We start from the raw sequence: 21022 nt of genomic DNA, 5'->3' as shown, positions 1-21022 counted from the left end.
GCCCATTAGCCTCCACGGCCAACAGAAAGACAATTCCAGCAGGTGCCATCTCCCAGCCGATACTTATCTGATATTTCTTCTTACAACAGGTGTCTGAATGATAACCATCTCTGATTCTCCCCTTAAAGCAGATGTTGGCCCTCTAACCTTAGCAACAGACCAGTCAGAATTCCAACAGCTGTCTTTAAACAATAAATGTTAATATGTTAACTCTTCCAGTAACAGATGTTTGAATGATAATCATCCCCGATTCTCCCTTGTAAACATAGGTCGGGCCGTTGACCTTGACAATAGACCAGACAGAATTCTAACACATACCTCCTAAAAATAAATGTTGAAATGGTAACTCTTCTAGTAATAGATGTTTCAGTGATAATCATCCCTGATTCTCCCTCTGATACAGAGGTCGGACCGTTGACCATAGGACAGACCAGACAGAATTCCAACAGTTGTCTTCTAAAAATACATGTTGGCATGGTAACTCTTCCAGTAACAGACGCTTGAATGATAATCATCCTTATGCCTCCCTTCAAACAGAGGTCGCCCCGTTGACCACACGACAGATCAGACTGGATTCTAACACATCTTATAAAAATGAATGTTGAAATGGTAACCCTTCCAGTAACAGACGTTTGAATGATAATCATCCCTGATTCTCCCTTTGGTACAGAGGTTGGCCCGTTGACCATAACATCAGACCCGAGAGAATTCCAGCAGTCGCTACTGGACCTGAGACCATACATCAACAGCGGAGGAGACTGTCCAGAAATGGCTGTGCAGGCTATCAAGATCGCCCTGGAGAACAGTTTGCCGTCATCTTACCTGTACGTGTTTACGGACGCCCACGCTAAAGATTACTACAGGGTGGACGAAGTTCTGAGGCTCATACAGAAGAAACAGTCGCAGGTGATTTGTCGATCTGAGATGTAATTTCCTCCCTGGAATATCAAGTATTAGCTAAAATGTTGCTCGTTATGGATTTAGTAGAATTAATTTTTAATTAATTTGTTTAGTTCTTATTCATTATACTGCAACGTTTCTGATTAATTCCTTGAAATGAAATGCAGGAGTCAAATACGTTTTAATGATTTCATTTGCACTTCTTTTCCCCTGTATCAGAAATAAAGAATGAAATTATACCCGCTGAAATGAATGATGACAAAATAATTGATTCGCCCCCCACAAACTATTGTACGTTGTCAAAGCAGATCATCTCTGGGCGCACGTGCGTGTGCATGAACACACATATACACAAATGCAGACACACAAACAAACACACACACACTCACATATATATATATATATGTGTGTGTGTGTGTGTGTGTGTGTGTGTGTGTGTGTGTGTGTGTATGAAGAGAACCCACAGACATATCGTGAGAGGTCAAAAACCTTACGATCAGAATAACATAAAAAAATCTTTCACAAATGTCCACAGGTTGTGTTTGTGATGACAGGCGATTGTGGCAACCACTCCCAGCCGGGATACAAGGCATTTGAGGCCATTGCATCCACATCCTCAGGTCAAATATTCCACCTGAATAAAACAGATGTCAAAGAGGTAAGTCTCATTTCAGAGAGGTGAAAATTGAGGAAAGAAATTATGTTCCCCACAGAAGGCTTAATCTATTTGAATTTGTGGGAAAAGTTGGCAGCTCGCATCCTTAATAAAGATAAAGGAAAACTTGTATCGCTTTTAGATTTATAGGTAAAGTCTGTAATGAATTTAAGGGTAAGAGAAAACTTGTATCCCTTTGATTAGGAAATATTTAATTCCCTATAAATTAAAAAAAAATCATAGCATCTTTAAAACAAAGACAATCATAATATTTCTTTCATGGATACCAGTAGTGTAGGTACCTCCTTTGAAAATAAAAAGAGAGGCTTATATTCATTGAAGACAGGGATAAAACTTGTACACCCTTAAAATAAAAAGTAAAGGGAAGACTGTATATCCTTCAGTCAGGATACTTCTTTTTGCATTACCTTTTCAAATTGTAAGGTAGAGGTGACCCTTTTTCCATTCACTTTTCAAACGTCTCCATGTTTTAGCTTCCTTCAGTTCATTTTACCTTCCAATTTGACTATAATCACCTGTTTTATCGTGCATTTTCTGAATTTTTCCTGAGGCTTATTACCTTTGTCATTTTCTTAGTTTTAATGGCATAGTTGCATCAGTAATCATAGTTTTGTTTTATTTTCTGTACGTCGATCATTTCCGCGGTCACTTTACTGAAATTTTCAGACATTTTTCATCAAGATGACAATTTTCTCGGTTTTTTGTGATTAGTAATAAAGAGAATTTGTGGTTATTGTTCCATTAAATTTAGAAAATTACCAAAATACAACATAAATGATTTGATCACTGAAAGGGGGTTCTAAGGTAAAGAATTGTTAAATCACATTTTGCATACTACATATAAAAAAAGTGAAATTGCAGTTGTTTATAAACCACATACACACACACACACACAGAGAGAGAGAGAGAGTAAATCCTTATGAATATTCTGTGAATGGTATCACCCAGGAGAGGTGAGGATTATTTGGGCGAAATCCTCCCTTTTCAGTTATGATAAGATGATACAAATTTTGACGAAAATCTACCACACGTGCGTTGCCTATGTCTTTCGTATTTATTTTTTTTTCTTTATCACTAACCAACTTGCTGACTCATTACAGTGGATTAGAACTACGTGCATGATTCATTGTTCAGACAACAGAGGCAAATTAGATTCATAAAAAAGATATGAACACGCTCACACTGGTTCCTCATCTAGGCCCTTCTGCGCAAAGGCCCGTGAACACCTAACATCTTCTCATCCTTCCACTTTAGGTGCTGAACTTCGTGCAGTTATCTCTCGCGAGCCGGAAAGTCAATCTTCTTTCTCTAGACCGTGAGAGCGATGGACCTGGAGAGGAGTCCCTTCCCCTTTTGGTCGATCAGACCATTAAGGAGTTCACCGTCTCAGTTTCGGGAGAGAGACCGAAAATCCAGGTGGGTACAGAGACTAGATATTCATCCGAATTTTGGGAAGAGTTCAGAGACCAAATGTTCAGCCGAGTTGGGGAACATACAATTCAGAGTGTTCAAGAACGAAATATTCAGTGAAGTTGGGGAATACAGAACTCATGGAGGTAAAGGGACAGTTGGGTTTAAAAACTTAATTCAGCATCATTTAGGTACTGAGTTCACTGAGTTTCAGAAACGAAACATTTAGCCCGGCTGAGGGACAGAATTCAAGCAGAACCAGAAAATAAATATTTCATTAGATTAAGGAAAACAAATTCAGAGAGTACAGACAAAATACTCGATCGGCTGAGGTGCAGACAATGCACGTATGACGAGAAACTGCTTGAGGCTTATACTGCCTTATACTGTATAGCTGTACTACGTAGTTCACTGTTGTGTCTGTTTAGATATGTTATTAGGGACTAAAGAATTCACTGAGAACCGGAGAATAACTTCAAATAGGTCGTGATACTGGAAATTGCTACGTCGAAGGAAAATATCAGAACTTTAGGTAAATAAGAGTGTCGATAAATTTAATTAAGCATTTTGAAGGAGTGCATAGTTTGATTAGTCAAAATACGGAAAAATTGGATTATGAGACACTAGCTGTTGAGGCAGTCCATGAGATGTTCAATTTTAGGTTGAATTTCAGGTCCAATTCTGATGTTCACCAGCGAATATTTAAAACACCAAACCTCTCAGGTAGTCTAGAGACAGTTCTACCAGAGCAAGAGCTTGGTTAATAGTTGGAAAACAGCATCTGGCAAGCCGAGGCTCGAAAGGGGTTAGACTTTAGTTCTATTAAAAGAAAAATCCATTCTAATCTCTCTACATTTCTATTTTCCGTTATCAGATTTTGAATTAGCTTCGTTACATTTTGTTCAGCGAGGTATTCTAATTTACAAAACTACCATTAGCAAAGAAAGGGAAAAGTTGTTTATGAAATGAGAAGGGGAAAATGGCAACATTTTTAATTGTATAAAAGAGAAAGCGAGTAGGTATGATCCATTCTCCCTTCCGCCGCGATTATCATCCACTTTTCCAATCGTACCTCCTGAAATTTCTGAAAGTCGTAAAAGTATATCGGTTCATCTACTTCTCTTACAGATTGTCGATCCCCTGGGAGAGGACGTAACGAAACAGGAGGATCGCGTCGAAGATCTACTCGACCTTGAAAATGTCAAAATCGTGGGCGTCAAAGAACCTGCGCCAGGTAAGTGTACCTTCCCTTTTTGTTTACCTGCCTTAATAGATCACGCATGACCCTCCTTTTTTTTTCTGTATCTTTCATGTGTTCAGAAATATAATCTATCGTTTTTCCCTTAAATGTGTCTCGTTTGCTGTTGTTTGAAGTAATTATTTTTATAATAAACATTTTTACTGTGATGTAATTGTATTCAAAAATTACTTTCTTCCCAATCATTCCAGGATCTTTCATGTATTCAAAAATATAATCTCTCTTTCTTCCCTTAAATACTTCTTGTTTGCGGTTGTCTGAAGTAATTATTTTTATAATAAACATTTTTACTGTCATGTAAATAAATTTTATTCAAAAATTACTTTCTTCCCAATCATTCCAGGTCGCTACAACATATCTGTGGGGAGCGATAGCAAGTACACTGTCAGGGCGACTGGTCTGTCCTCCATCAATTTCGAACATGGATTCTCACTGGAGCCTACTACGAATTTCAAGGAAACCTATCATAGGCCAATGAAAGGTATTAATTTGGGGATTCATCTCTATAACTGTGAAGTAAATTTTATAGGATATTTTGTAAGCTTTTCTGCAAAAAATTCTATTACATTTGATTACCTAGGCATCATAAACCTTTGTTCAAGAATAATATTTGGGAATATGTATTCATGCTTTTGCATATGCATATGCGAAAATGAAAGGCAGTTGTGCGTGGTATTGCTTGCATATGTATGAGCGTGAGCCCAGGAGGGACAGACAGGCTGAATTAAATATTTGTTCACATTTCTCAATATAAATTATATCCATCAAGAAACTCAATTTTCTGTTTTGCTTATGTTTTTATATGCAGCTTGTTTCTCCAAGAATTTAATAATAATAATAATAATAATAATAATAATAATAATAATAATAATAATAATAATAATAATAATAATAATAATAATGGAGAAACAAATCCACAGTTATGTGTATGTACATATATTTAAAGATAGAACATATGTACATATACATAACAGTGGATTTGTTTCTCCATTTTAAGACTCATGCTACTGTGAGTATTTTTTAATAATAATAATAATAATAATAATAATAATAATAATAATAATAATAATAATAATAATAATAATAATAATAATTCACCTAGAAATGTTCCCCAGTAGATGAGTGGATTTTTGTTTTTATCAGTGATGAAAACAATAATAGTACAATATATCAATAATAGTACATTATTCATTCCATCTCAGGAGGGACATCGTACGTGGTGGTAAAGCCAGGTGATACAACAGAATTCGGAGACCTGTATCGCATTCAGATGATATCCCTGGACGGCAAGATCCTGCATGACCTGCCCTTGACACGTTTACCCGGACCTGAGCATATTTTCAACGGGACATCCTTCGTCGCTCCTGAAGAGTCCTTCCACATCAAGGTTAGTGTTTGTTAATCTTTTACGGTTTGCCTAGAATTTTAGTTTATTTATTGGTTTTTAGTGACATTTTCCCACGCTATAAACTTTTAAATTTAGCATTTCAAAAAATTTTCCTTGTGGAATCCTCGTTTCAGGTTACAGTAATTTGACGAAAATAGTTCTGATGATCAGATTTAGTGGAAAACCAAATTAGATTACAACGATATTCAGTATTATTGGTTCTTGGAAATTTTATTATAGTATGGAGTACTGTGAACCCACACATTACAAATGCTATGGATATAAATCATTAGGCAGCATTATTAAAATCTAACGTCTGTGTAGGCATTGTATCTACCAGCAAGTGTATTGTGTTTCACAGATTGGTTTAAAGGTCATTTCCGAAAAGGTTGTCTAAAGGTTGTCTACAAGTGATAAATCAACAAAGGTTTTAACTAGAAGTGTTGTGTTCAAAAGGGTTATGCCCATAAATGATATAAATAAAAGGACTTTTCCCAAATTGTTATGTCCGGAAGAGGTATGTCAAAAAGTGCTGTGTCCAAGAGGGACATAACAGAATGCGCTGTGTCCAAATGGCTTGTCTTTCAAGTGACAGGTCCATTTCTGTGTTAAGTGTTTTGGTTTTAATGTAAAATTTTCGAATTCAGTTTTTTTTTATTTCACATGTTGCAGATTTTTGGAAGAGACCGCAGCGGTTACCAGTTTGAGAGGATATCTCCTATTGCTGTTACCTCTCAGTTACCATGTAAGTATGAGGGCATCAGAACGTATATACTGTTGTATATTTTGCATAGTTCTTTCTGATAGAAATATTTGAGTTACTTCAAAAGAATTTTTATTGAAGTTTGTCTTAAGAGGAAGGTTTACCATTGATTTTAGATTATGAAATTTAGTCGTAAAATCTATATGACAGATTCAAGTTCTTTGATGACATATTTGCCTTGTAAATTGTAAAGCTGATTGGTTAGTGTAAACGTAACCCCCTTTTTTTGTATAAATTTGAAATTTATCAATTTTCCGGGAAAAATTATTAAGAATTTTTTTAGGCCTTGAATTATACTCTAAAGCGCCCGTTAATTTTAATATACCCCAGTCAGTATTTCATCAATGAATCACCTTCAGATGATGCATGATTTATTCATATTGTCCTGTTTCATGTCTATGAACTTACAAGGAACGAATTGTATACGAAGAAGCATCAGCTTACTTTTGTAATCCTGCAGCGCTTTTCTCTCCAAATTTAACTGAAAATCATTCATGCAACTTTGAATATACGGTAGAAGTTATTTTACACTAAAGTATATCATTAACTTTTTAATTCTCTAGCCGTTTCTTCCTAGGTATCATTAGGTTCTCGATTCAGCTCAGAATGGCATATTATAGAAAATGCACGAATGGGATGCTTAATTCATTGCATCATCTTGTTAAAAGAGATCCTTTTTTTTTTTTTTTTTTTTTTTAGAAATACATTTGTTACCTTTGCCTCTCCCGGACAGTTCCTCCCGAGGTGACGTCGCTGACCCAAGTTCACGGTTATTTCGACAGCCCCGTGAGGATCTCCTGTCACGTCCAGACCCTCGTTCCCTTCAGTGTCTCCTGGCAAAAGGACGGCGTCGAACTCACGCCCGAAGAGAATTTCCCGTGAGTCGAAGCCTGAGGAGATTCCTTCTCGCGTCTTTTGAAGTTCACATTGCGAATCTTTTTCTCGATTTCTTCGTCTTGATTTCCATCAGGATCTCCAATTTTTTTTTTTTTTCGTCGCTCTTCCAGGCTTCCTTTCATCATTTTGTGGTTATTTTTCGAGTCTTCTTCTCTTGGGTAATTGATGGATGTCATGTGCAGATGTATTCAGACGTATTTGCTTCATGTTTCTGTGGCTTTTATCTCGAGTTCTCTTGTTTCCATTCAATGATTATGGATCTTCTTACTACCTTTCTTATAGTCTTTAATTCCGTCTCGCTTTACCTTTAGTTGTATACGCACATACACATTACATTCACAAGCACACACACACATATATATGTGTGTGTGTGTATGTGCTTGTGAGTATAATGTGTATATGCATATAAAACTAAAGGTAAAGGAGACGGAATGAAAACTATAAAAAAGGTATATATGCATATATATATATGTATATAAATATATATATATATATATATATATATATATATATATATATATATATATATATATATATATATATATATATATATATATATATATATATTATAGAAGGCATCGTGCTCACCCCATACAAATGGGAAAAAGCACGTTAAAAGAAGAAGAATATACAGTATATATATATATATATATATATATATATATATATATATATATATATATATATATATATATATATATATATATATATATATATCTATATATATGGAATCTTGATCTTCCTCCAGCCAATCAGCGGAAGTCGAATACACAGTCGAATCTCCGCGTCGAGACGATGAAGGACGGTATACGTGCGTCGCCAGGAATGTAGCCGGAAGTGCTTCCTCTACAATTTTCCTCGATATGAAAGGTAAATGGCCTCGTTAACCTCAGGTGCTTTTTCTCTCTTTTTATTTACTGTGGCCCAAATCACCCAGGCTCTTTGGACTGAGAATCAGCTTCGTCATCCTTTGCTTGTTTGCTTGCACAGGTATCCTTTGTTTGTTTGTGTGCATGTCATGTGGTGTCTATGCTCTTGACTGATTTTTGTATTTTCGTCTGCTTTTTTGTTTCTTTTTATTTTGGCGTTTCTGTCAGTTATCTGTGACTATTTTCTTAATATTCGAAGACTTTTTCATCTCTTTTTTTCATGATTTATTATTATGTCAATGCTTGGCACTTGAATTTTTTTTTTTATAAAATTATGTCGGGCAGTGGAAGCATATATTTTGTAGAATATTCAAAATCAAAAGAGAGTATTCGCAGAGTATTTATGAGGCAAACACGAAAAAAGTGACATATTTTTTACATCAAACGAGTATTTTGGGATTACTAAATAAGCATTTACGATATTTATAATGGCACATGGATATGGAGGTCATTTACGGCCGAAAAGGATCAATCATATAGGAGCCAGATGTTCAAATAGCAGCTTGTAGAGTAACTGAAACTGGAAATTAATATTTTCAGAATACTTTCGAATAACGAAAAATCTTTTTTTTTTTGTTCAAAATCCGTTTGTAAGACACTTCCTAGTTCAAAGGAGTAATTGCAAGAGATAATTGATAAAATAGAGTAAAGATAAGAGAATTACACTTTTAGATGAAATTTTACAGGCAATATGTGACTAAAAAAGAAGCAATTATTTGGTATTATTTTCGACAAAAGATCTTTAGAAATATAGGTGGTTGGGCGCCAGTTGCAATATACTTTGAAAACATATTTGTTAAATATGGATGAACAAACGACATGTACAGACTATTAAGATACGTTTGAAAGTTTTTACGCACGCAAGTACATATTTGCAGGCCTTTTAACTGTAATTCAATATTCTTAGAATATCTGTAACTGCATAGGAGTATTCCTAAGAAACTATTTGTTGTAAAGAAACCATAACTTTACATTTTTCTCTTGTCTTTCCCAATGTAAGCGTTTTCTTACCAGATGTTTTGTCTTGATGAAGATAATTTTATGCAGTCATCTTTTCACATCATTCACCTTACAGCCCATTTGCTTTTCACTTCTCTCTTTTTTTATTTCTCATTTCTCGGATTTTTTGTTTGTTTGTCAGCCTAATTATTCTAATTTCTCCTTACTCTAGATCCGCGTTAATTTGGTCTTTATCAGCTTTGCCCTTATTCGTGAGCCAATGACACAATATCCTTTGCTGATGAACTTTTTTCTCCTATAACTTATTGTTACACTTAGAAAATCTGTCCTCGCATGCTGTTATTTCACGTTCGTTCTTTTCTATGAAAAATGCATTATGAGTGGGTAGGCTTTTCCATTGGTTACATATGCTTTAATCACTTCAAGGTCTGTTTAGTCTCAGTAATGAAGTAGTATCAGTACACTTTGACGGTGGATGATATATCAGACAATTCCCAAATTGTAGATGTAAGGCAACTAAACGTTTTATCATGAACTGTAATTGTAGAAGCCATAACTTTCAGGAAAATAGCAAAATTTTCAAATGTAATCAAGTCTGTTTATTAGAAAATAATTCTCAAAGCAGCTACAATGCATAAGTTAGTTACTGATTTATTTATCACTAATCATCACGAAATAAAATTAAGAATATTTAAGATTATATCATATCGCATGAAAATGTAAGGATAAGCACTATGTTGAACAAATTTGAAATGGATTGTAGCTGCCGATACGACTGTAGTTTTTGGCAAATACAATTAGAACCTAAGTTGAGCCCTGTAGAACCTTGTAGGTATTACATTCTTTCACAAGAACGCGGGTAGAAGGTATTTCCAACTGTAGTTTCAACTTGGAATAGTCCCTCCGTACAATTCCAGTAACCCATCACTCCTCTACGCCCACTTGAATCTGCCTGTCTCTCTCTGTCCTCCTTACGCAGAGCCACCCCCACAAATAGCAGCTCCAGCCAACGCGTCTCTGGCTCCAGGGAGGCCAGCTGCCTTGTCATGTGACGTCACTTCCACAGTGGCCTTTAATTTGACTTGGTCGCGTTACATCGTCCACGGTCAGGTGGAGGATTTCTTCGGACGCATTGAAACGAGTAAGGTGTCCTCTGCAAGAGAGGATGTCAGGTCATTAAAGATTATCTTAGGTCAAACTGTACGAATGTAAAGGAATTTGATGTTTTGCCTTTTTTTTTCTTGTTTTCATGGTAATTGGTATCATGTTATTTGCTATTTTAGTGACTGAATTTTGCATAGGATTTTTCAGGCTCTGTCATTACGAAAAGATTAGAATGTGAGGTCACAGTGACAGTAATGATTTCAGTGACAGCAATGATTACAAATGATTAGTTGCTAACAATAATGAATTACTGCCCTCACATTTAAAAGTAGTCTTTGTTACAAAAAAAATATCACCTTCAGGTTAAGCTGGAAGGTAGAGCATACTAATAAATCATTGACAGCAAAAATGTAATTAAAGATGAAAGTAATGAAATGCTCATTAAGTAAGATATTAGTAATGCTTCAGTGAATAAAAAAGAACTATAAATAATTGCCGGAGACATAGGCAAAGCAATTAATCGAACAAAACCCTGAATACATAAACATATAACAAAATAAGAATAATCTGTTAAAGTTTCTTAACAACATAAGATGTGGAAGTAAATCGACTAAGTATTCAACAATGGTTCTGACTTTATTATTCCAAGTCACGACCTTTCAATGGCTCATTTATTTCTAACAGCGGGTGAATTTGTCGACATTGAGGGAATGACAGGTTACCGAGCCCTGCCCAACAATTCTCTTCTCATAGAAGAAGTTTCCTCTGAGGATGAAGGATGGTTTCGCTGCACGGCTGCAAACGAAGGTAAAGTGAGGGTATCCTATATATATATATATATATATATATATATATATATATATATATATATATATATATATATATATATATATATATATATATATATATTGTACAGGATGCCCTGTATATATATACATATTATAATATTATACAGGATACCCTGTATACACACACACACACACATATATATATATATATATATATATATATATATATATATATATATATATATATATATATATATATATATATATATATATGCTGCCACAATTGGTGTTTCTGATTATATCTGATATCAGCATAGATCAGGCGACACTTACTAAATAGTTTTTATTTACGAGGAATTTTTTCATCGCATAGTAAAGAGATTATCCCCCTCTTAAGATATCATTGCATTTAGTGTTATTTAAAACATTTAGTTTAAAGGATTAAAAGCCACACCAGAGCAGTATTTCATAAAAAAATTAAATTTGTCACTAAATAATTGGTTATCTTTATGCTTCCTGTCCGTCAGTGATTCTTGGTAAAGGACTACATCAAAATGTGCAATTATTAATGCGTGACTATCTAAGTAGAATAAACAGTCAGGTTTCTAGGTTAATTATGTACATTGTTTTGCATTTTTGAAGGGCTATTGCAGTCGTTAACGAGTCAATTAATTTCGCTCATAATTAACCTAAATATTTGATTCTTTACAAATGCAAATCTTATTTACTTTGCATCATTTTTATCGGCTGACCCTTTGGGTCCTGATGACCTCCATTCCTGATCGCGTCAGGTGGAAGAAGAGCCCGCGAAATCCACGTCTCCGTCCAGTCGCCTCCGGAGATTTCTGTCGTACCCGAACGCGCTCGCTTCAAGGCAGGAGACGAAATCAGCATCTCCTGCATCAGCCGGGGATTCCCGAGGCCTCGGGTCGAGTGGTGGAAGGGCGACGTCATACTGACGGGGATGCCTGGTCGTGTGACAGCTGACGAAGGGGACCAAGTCCTTCAGATCAGCCGGGCACAGCCTGACGATGCTGGGCAATACACCTGCAAGGCATATAATTCAGCTGGTGTAGGTGAGACTGAGAGCGCTTGCGCTTACCTGTGTCAGTGTGTGTTTGTATGGTTTCATCATTTAACTTAAAAGTTAGATATACCTTAGTTTTACCAGCCCACTGAGCTGATTAACAGCTCTCCTAGGGCTGGTCCGAAGGATTAGACTTATTTTACCTGGCTAAGAACCAATTGGTTACTTAGCAACGGGACCTACAGCTTATTGTGGAATCCGAACCACATTATAGCGAGAAATGAATTTCTATCACCAGAAATAAATTCCTCTTTACACTTCATCAGCCGGCCGGAGACTCGAACTCGGGCCTAGCGAGTGCTAGTCCACAGCTCTACCGACTCGCCCAACGAAGAGCTATCATTTAACATAATTTATAAATAAATGCGTTTTACTAGCTACAATTGACCGACTTAATTTTTAACTTTTTCTTTCTTTTTTACCTGGTAATGTTTTGGGCACCACTTATCTTCCCAAGAAAATGGATATACATTACCCTTTTACTTTTACAATCTGCTAAAAAGTGACCTTTTGTTACATCCAATGAGAGAATTTTCCCACCTGTCATTACCACTCATTGTAATACTCTGTCTAGTAATTTTTTAAACAAATATCAACCAGTTCGTGGTATAGCGTATTCTGCGTACAGATATTTTTAAACTCTTTGGATAAGGTAAAAGTCGTGGGTAGACACTGAAGCTATAAAGTTCAGACGCCTGAGTTTTAATGATCAGAACTTCTGGCAATGACCTGTGGCACTTACAGGCTATAACTGATCATTTAAAATCAGATTTCGATCACTCATTATTTGTTTCTCATTATTACTTACTTAATAGACACTCCACTCTGCAGGTAGCCATATCACCAACTTGGAAAGAAACCAGGTCGGATGGACCAGTATTGATAATTGAATTACTATCCGTGGTTTTCATGAACGCGTCAATTCCATTCTTAAATAAAAATAATTTCTAGCTCTTTCGGTTCTTCCTAGTACAACAAGTTGATGGGAACTTTCTGTCTCTAATCATTAGATCCTACAATGTGAAAATGCACTCGGGGGCCTTATAGATAATGAGAAAATAAGTGGTCCATTTATGCTCATTATTTTCCTCTTTTGAAATGCATACTGTTAAACTTTCTTCTTTTATGGTTATGGTTCGCATGAGCAAACTTGTGGCAACCGAACATACGTAATTCCTTACATTTTCCAACCAACAGAAGAAGCACATGCCATATTGGCATTCATGGAAGCCCCGCGCGTGACGGTAGAAAAGGAGGTAGTGCTTGCTGGAAATGGAGATACGGTAAGATGTGTGATGTTTCTCATTGGGTACGTTTCTCTCATTTGTATGGATGCTCGTTCATACTTTTCACAGACGAATGATGTTTGCTATTCTGTACAATATGCAATTTCAGAATTAGTAAGTAATATAAATTCTGGAGGGTGTTACTTTTGATAACCCATTGCCAGCCTAGTTAATTATTTCATATTAAATATTCCTTTGCTTCAGAAGAGTCGTTTCACCATCCAAAAACTGTATGTATATTTAACAGGCAACCCTATTGTGCAGCATTGAGGGAACGCCAACGCCATCTGTTAAGTGGTTAAAAGACGATGTTCATGAAGTGGCACAGCTGTCATTTATAGAGGTAGAGTTGACATTTTTTGCATTATTATGAAGTGGAGTTTTTTTGAATAGTAACATGTTCGATTTTATACAGTTTTATATATTTTTTCATGTTTGAATTTGGCCTTCAAACTTTAAATTTTCATTTTATGTAAAATTGTCAAACAAAATGTTTAATAGGCTTGGACCGGGATAGGAACAAATTTAATCTTCCCACATATATACGAAGTACGTCGTACAGTTCCACAGTAATATCATATAACATGAATTCCAAAATGTAGGTATATTTCTCAAACTGATCAAAATTACACAAAGTCCAGGGAAGATAAACGAATTTAGAAGTCTTTTGAGTATTTTGATAAATATCGGCATATTTTGGTATTCGCTTTTTTCAATATTAATGTGCAATTCTTTGGATTTCAGGGAAGTATGACATAGCACCTATCAGCAGCATATGAAGCATGTTCCAACATTCCCTCTTGCTGCTGGAAAAGTCTATCATTGATTTATTCCCCTTTCGCTTATTTTCTTTTTATAGGTAACCGGTGGCACTCTGAAAATATTAGGAGTCCAGGAGAGTGATGCTGGAAAATACACTTGCCAGGCTTCTAATGCTGCTGGCACTGATCAAGCTGACGTTGTCCTCAGAGTTGGATCACCTCCAACAGTCGTCCAGAAACCGACTGGTACGGTTTGCTTTATTGTGTATTCATGTCTGCATTTCCAGTTTTTCTACCAGAACGACTGATCAGTGCTGCCATGTACTCGTTTTAACAAAGATTATATTGACAGAAATCTACATTGGCGTAAGAGTAAACATATATTATAAATATACGCAAAACAAGAACCTACTCGATTCTCCTTCTCAATCTGACTCTGTTTTGTGTAAACATATGCATTTTAAGGCTTCTTTTGTCTGTGAGGGGATTTTAAAATAACCGTTATCAGCGCTGCTTTCATGCGATGGAGGTTGGTAACGGGAGGTCGGAGTGGCCTGAGATGTGGGAGGGTGGGTAGAGAACGAGGATGGAGTGATTAGGCCGATGTGAATTAAATATCTCCCAGTCTTTTGTATAATTTAGATTTTGAACAAAAAAATGTATGCATTATTGAAACCCTCTCCATCCCTATCAGTGGATATACATAGGACACCGGTTTAAAATAATGTAAGCGTAATTGAATCTCCCCTCCATCAAAGGTAGGCCTATTCATTGGACCCCCCAAATCAAAGATTTAAAATGTATTTTTAAAGCTCTCCCTGTACATCAAAATTATTCATCAGACACATAGGCGTAGGCCTAGGCATGACTCCTGATCCAACAGTTCCGTGACGAGCGGCAGGACAGAGCGCGCTAGAATTCAACAATCACAAATAAATGTTTGCGAGGCAACATTTACACTACTTACTTGACGCATAAAGCCATACAGTACCGCTGTAAGCTAATTGTTAAAATTAGATCACTTGTAAGAAAAAGAATCATAATTAAAAGATTAGCAGTCCAATTTCCTTATTCACTTAACACCCCCCCTCCCCCACCATCCCAGCGAACCCCGGCCTCCCGTTACCAACCTCCTTCGCATGACAGCAGCGCTAATGATATCGGTTATTTTATTCCCCTGACCGACAAACGAAGTCTTAAAATGCATATGTTTATAGAATGCTTTCTGCTCAAGATTACTTTTCTTTCATTTCCCAAAATATTTGCATAAACTCGTGTTACACCCTGTATATATATATTATATATATATACTGTATATATATATATATATATATATATATATATATATATATATATATATATATATATATATATATATACATATATATATATATATATATATATATATATATCAATGCAGGAAACAGGGTTGGGATGTAAAGAATATGCTCACGCAATATTCATGAATATTTCTATCAATAACATATAATATACATACGTGCATACAACAAATATAAATACGAATATATAACATGTACACTACATGGAGATAGGTTTTCTTCTGAGACTGAATGAAGATATGAAAAACGAATCAAAGAGAGATAGAGAGAGAGAGAGAGAGAGAGAGAGAGAGAGAGAGAGAGAGAGAGAGAGAGAGAGAGATGGTAAACAATTAAAAGAGCATTTTCCCTATACAGATCTACTCACTGAAAGGAAAACTATCGATCGATTTTATTCTGTCTTGAACTAATTCTCCCACTCTCAAAACTTCAAGAGTCTTCAAAGCCATATAAGCTGTTCCAGAAATTATATACCTCTTATCCAAGTCGAGGTCAGTTCCATTTACTAAGCTGTTTGCATCTTCAGACACCGTAGTCGAAATCGGCACTCCTGGAGGACTCTCCTGCTACGGAGTAGGAGTTCCTGAACCCACCATAATCTGGAGAAGATCAAACGGCCATCCTCTGCCTCCTCACTTCAGCATGGATAGAGATGGTAACCTCAGAGTTAAAGGTTGGTATACTTTACTATTATTATTATTATTATTATTATTATTATTATTATTATTATTATTATTATTAGACAACTGAGTTCCAGTCTAGATATTTAGGGGGGAGGGACTCGTCCGATGGATTTGTGAGTTTACAGATAAAGGAATGATATCATGAAGTTTACTGCTAGATTATGAGAAGCTTCGTGTCTTCGTTTTCAGTGTCAGTTCATTACTTATTATATTTTGGAATTGTGATTTGGGTTGCATGCTAATATTCCTGAGATTTTTTTCAAGAGTGTGCAGTGTTTAACATATAACTGACTTTCTTTTATTTCTTTGCAACTTGGCAGTACATAATTGCTTGCAGGTAAGATCAGTCTGTAATAAGCTTGTAATAAAAACAATATTTTTTCGCTCCGGAAATTTGAATTTTAGAATAAATGATGCAAAGTATTATAGTGCGTGAATAATATAATTATGCCTTTTGACTGAAAAGTTATAATACTATTCTTACAGCAGAGATAACCGTCCTTACATAACTCAATATTCTGTGTAACAACATATATAAATATCCCACTAAATGACGTCACTGATACGTGCTATGCTTCTTCTTCACAGCAATTCAAGTGGAAGACGAGGGCACATATGTGTGCACCCTGGAAAATCAGTATGGCAAACTGGAAATGCCCGCAACACTATCTGTATCGGGATTACGTAAGTTACATAACATCATTATGTGCATTAATGACATTCGGAGTACCTGGATGGTCTCTGTTCGAATGCCAGGCTAATTGGGAAGGGGTTGAAATTCTAGTTAGTTGTTTTGTTCCAATTATTTATTTCTTTGCTTATTCATTTTTATTTCCTCATTTATTTATTTCTCATTCATCACTTTTTGGTAAGATGTATTTTAGATTTCCTGTCATTAATCTATGATACATTTTAGTTTCTTATCGAAATTATTAATTGTGATTTATTCATTTATTTATTTCTCATTCGTCACTTTTTGGTAAGATGCATTTTAGATTTCGCGTTATTAATTTGTATTTTTTAGATTCTCATATAAATTCTGTTGTAGAGATAAACGTTATACAATGGAGACATAGTTCAGTGCGGTCTTCTCTCTTCCCCCTTTCAAGGAATATCAACTAAGATTTATCCATCATACGACAACTAAATAATGCACGGTTTATGCTAAGTTCACACATTCACGTATCAAGGCACGCATGCCCACGCACGGCCACGAACGGGGCGGAGCCAGAAAGTACGTAAACACAACGCAAATACAACGTAAATGTACCGTAAGTACTGTGTAAATGCGGCAGCATGCGGCGCGACCGTTACGGACCACCTGGCCATGCGCCGGGGGGCAGGAACCTTTCGACCTGCTCAAAACCCTGCGTGGGTGGCCAGGTCAGGTGTCAGGTAGCGTGGCCCGACCCGCACAGCGTGGCGCCACCCGCGGGTTGACCGCGCAGCTGCCACGCCCTTACCTGGGGGCCCACGCTGCCCCAGGGCACTGCGTGGCTGTCAGAATGGCGTGGGAGTAGACGCGGCAACGCTGCCGCATCCCCTGCAACTGCGGAGATGTGGCAACGCTTTGACCTGGGATAACAGGGACAGGCGGCGCGCTTCCAGGTCATGTCCCGCTCTATCTTCGTCCCCATTACCAAGTATTGATGAGAGTAATATATCATGGATTTGAGCAATATCTTTTATTAAATCAACCAAAATAAACGGAAGTACACAAATGCACAGGGCAAAATAATCCTGAATTGATACATTATTGATTTTTAAATAAGTCCAAAATAAATACAGGAACAGAATAGAAACAATGTTAAGAGAAGGTACTTTCAAAAATGATTGAATTATCATATCAGAATAGATTCCATGTTAAGAAATTATTAAAAAGGGCAAAATAACTGCATCTTCTTTCTTTTATTTATATGTATGTTTATTTCATATTGATTAAACATACATTTGCAAAGTCATGTCCCGCTCTATCCTCTTCCCAATTACCAAGTATTGATGAGAGTAATATATCATGGATTTGAGCAATATCTTTTATTAAATCAACTAAAACAAACAGAAGTACAAAAATGCACAGGGCAAAATAATCCTGAATTGATACATTATTGAATTTTAAATAAGTTCAAAATATATGCAGGAACAGACATTTAAGTAATTACAACAATCAGGTATGCAGGAGAGTAACTAAATCATGTTCTCCTGCCAGTGCACGGAGCCTTCAGCCGATGAAAAGTATTCCTTCAGCATGTTACGCTGTTCCTTTGCATCCTCGTTGCAGTGTTGCTGGTCACGGTTGGAAGGGCTGCTCCTAAGGACATGGTCACTCCTCCAGCTACCAGGGATGACAGCATGTGTGACAGGGTGCTCCTGATCTCCTTCTTGTCTTCGTGCATTTCTTCTTATGATCATATTGTGCAGAACACATGCGGACATCACTAATGGCTCTATATGGTCAGGCTTCAAGCATATTGCAGTGTGGAATACTCGGAATCTGTTTGCCAGAATCCCAAAGGCGTTCTCCACCGTCCTGCGTGCCCTACTTAACCTGTAGTTGTAAATCCGTTCCTCCTTGCTAAGTCCTCTTTTGGGGTAGGGCTTCATAAGGTAATTCCTCAGGGGGAAGGCATCATCGCCAACTAGGAAGTAGGGCACAGGAGATCCATTAGGTTGACCTGGCAGGGCATCCGGTTGGGGAAGATTTGCTTCCTCTTGCAACAGCATTTCTGCCAGTCGGGTCTGGGCAAATACACCACCGTCTGACTCTGACCCAATGGCTCCCACGTCGACATACAGGAACTTGTATGAAGCATCAGCAACTGCAAGTAATACCATGGAGTAGAACTTCTTGTAGTTGAAGTAATGCGTACTGCCCTTGGGAGGGTTACGGAGCCTAATGTGCTTCCCATCTATAGCTCCAATTACGTGTGGGAAGTTCCACCGTTCCTCAAAACCCCGTGCAACCTCCTGCCACGCTTCAGGTGTTTGTGGCACCTGCAGTTCCTCATCCCCGAAGGCAGCAACAATGGCCCTGCAGGTCTCTGGTACGATGAGACTAATGGTGTTGTGGGCTACCCGGAACAAATATTGCAGACTCTTGTATGAATCACCTGTAGCGAGGAAGCGTAGGGTGATAGCAACACGTAGGCCTGGCTCAATGGGTTTCCTCCAGAATGTCACTTTCTTCTGAATGTGGGGTGTGACCCGTTCAACAATTTCATTGAAGAGGTCCTTGTCAATCCGGGTAAAATTTCTGTACAGCTCTGGGGCTTCGGTTGACAACTCCGCCATCAGGTTGTCATAATGACCTTGCTCCATCCTTTTCTGCAGGTACGGCCACGCCCACACCCTCCTTGGGCGCCTTTTTTTCTGCCCTAAGTGCTTTGCAGCAATCATTGCAAGCTCCAGCAATAACATGACGTGCACATACTCAATGACACGTGGCAACAATTCTGGTCTATCCGTACGTGCTATAGCTATGAGTTGACGCATTTCAGCTATGTTGTCCATGTTGCTTCAGCACGTTGGTAGTATGTCTTGTCGCTGTGGTATTACGGCATTGACTAGCTCACATGTGCAGCTGCCGGCCTTTATATAGCTGGGGTTTAACCCCCGCAGTACGTGGGGCCAACGTGACGTTTGCGTAACTCAGTTACGCAGAACGTAACACATACGATATACGTACGTTGGTGTTACGTGCTCTGCCACGCACTACTTCTGCCTGCGCCGCCGCTTGTTCGTCAGCGTCACGTCACCCTTACGCAGTGCGTACATTTGCGGCGCACTATAATACGCATGCATCACGCACATCGTCCCGTGACACGTATCCAGTTGGGCGGGGCCTATTTTCTCGCGTATGCGCAAGTTTCACCAATTTCGGCTGTGCGTGCGCATGCGTGCCTTGATACGTGAATGTGTGAACTTAGCATTAATATTAAACCTTCGTAAGAATGCATTCGAATGTGTATGTTATAGCTGCATCATTACAAGAAGAAATAAAACAAATTGCTAATGTTGTAAAGGTTAGCTTTAAGTGAAAAGCTGATATTAAGGAAAAAGTTAAGTACACCTTAGATTAATCAGACCACTGAGCTGATTAACAGCTCTCCTAGGGCTGGCCAGAAGGATTAGATTTATTTTACGTGGCTAAGAACCAGTTGGTTACCTAGCAACGGGACCTACAGCTTAATGTGGAATCCGAACCACATTATGGCGAGAAATGAATTTCTATCACCAGAAATAAGTTCCTCTAATTCTTCATTGGCCGGTCGGAGAATCGAACGCTGGGCCAGCAGAGTGCTAACTGAGAACGGTACCCACCCTCCCAATGAGGAACTTGATATTATGGAGGAATAAAAGTTACTCAATAAATGGGATGAATGAAAGAGTAATTATTTCGGCTCCCTCATAAGATTATAAATCTTCACCTTTAATGCCACCTACAGGGACTGCAATAAGTAGATGAAAGAACAGTCCCAGTATATTTGTTAGTTATGTGCGAAGAAGGCTTCTACCATATTCAGATTCAAAATGTTGTAGTTAATTATAATTATGACGCTTTGATATTTACTCGGGTAAAAACGGTTTATTAGAGAAGTTTAATAATGAATGAGTAGGTACATTTGATGTAGATGAATGAGGAACTGAAATGGCGCCAGTGACTGTATAAAAGAGTTAATAGCTTTTTAATATTTACCAAAATACTTAATGAAAAACGAACGAAGGCGTTTTTTGTTAGGGAGAATTTATAAATCAACACTTTGATAGTGAATGAATTAAATAATAATTAACCGTCA

General features: G+C 37.2%; 1 protein-coding gene across 3 annotated transcripts in view; it reads left to right on the top strand.

The window, feature by feature from the left end:
- LOC136828705 (hemicentin-1-like) overlaps positions 1-21022 on the top strand; it is a 195694-nt gene that overhangs the window by 49878 nt on the left and 124794 nt on the right. For all 3 annotated transcript variants that reach the window (XM_067086838.1, XM_067086836.1, XM_067086837.1), the window contains exons 3-19: positions 671-906; positions 1436-1558; positions 2831-2992; positions 4115-4220; positions 4588-4725; positions 5447-5631; positions 6304-6376; positions 7128-7272; positions 8040-8161; positions 10160-10321; positions 10969-11091; positions 11864-12148; positions 13357-13442; positions 13693-13788; positions 14305-14452; positions 16073-16219; positions 16818-16913. In XM_067086838.1, the coding sequence (XP_066942939.1) occupies positions 671-906; positions 1436-1558; positions 2831-2992; positions 4115-4220; positions 4588-4725; positions 5447-5631; positions 6304-6376; positions 7128-7272; positions 8040-8161; positions 10160-10321; positions 10969-11091; positions 11864-12148; positions 13357-13442; positions 13693-13788; positions 14305-14452; positions 16073-16219; positions 16818-16913 (2433 nt within the window). The remainder of the gene's footprint in view (positions 1-670; positions 907-1435; positions 1559-2830; positions 2993-4114; positions 4221-4587; positions 4726-5446; positions 5632-6303; positions 6377-7127; positions 7273-8039; positions 8162-10159; positions 10322-10968; positions 11092-11863; positions 12149-13356; positions 13443-13692; positions 13789-14304; positions 14453-16072; positions 16220-16817; positions 16914-21022) is intronic.

Source organism: Macrobrachium rosenbergii, chromosome 43 (assembly GCF_040412425.1).
Source record: "Macrobrachium rosenbergii isolate ZJJX-2024 chromosome 43, ASM4041242v1, whole genome shotgun sequence".
Taxonomy (NCBI): domain Eukaryota; kingdom Metazoa; phylum Arthropoda; class Malacostraca; order Decapoda; family Palaemonidae; genus Macrobrachium; species Macrobrachium rosenbergii.
This window is presented reverse-complemented; position numbering and strand designations above follow the sequence as displayed.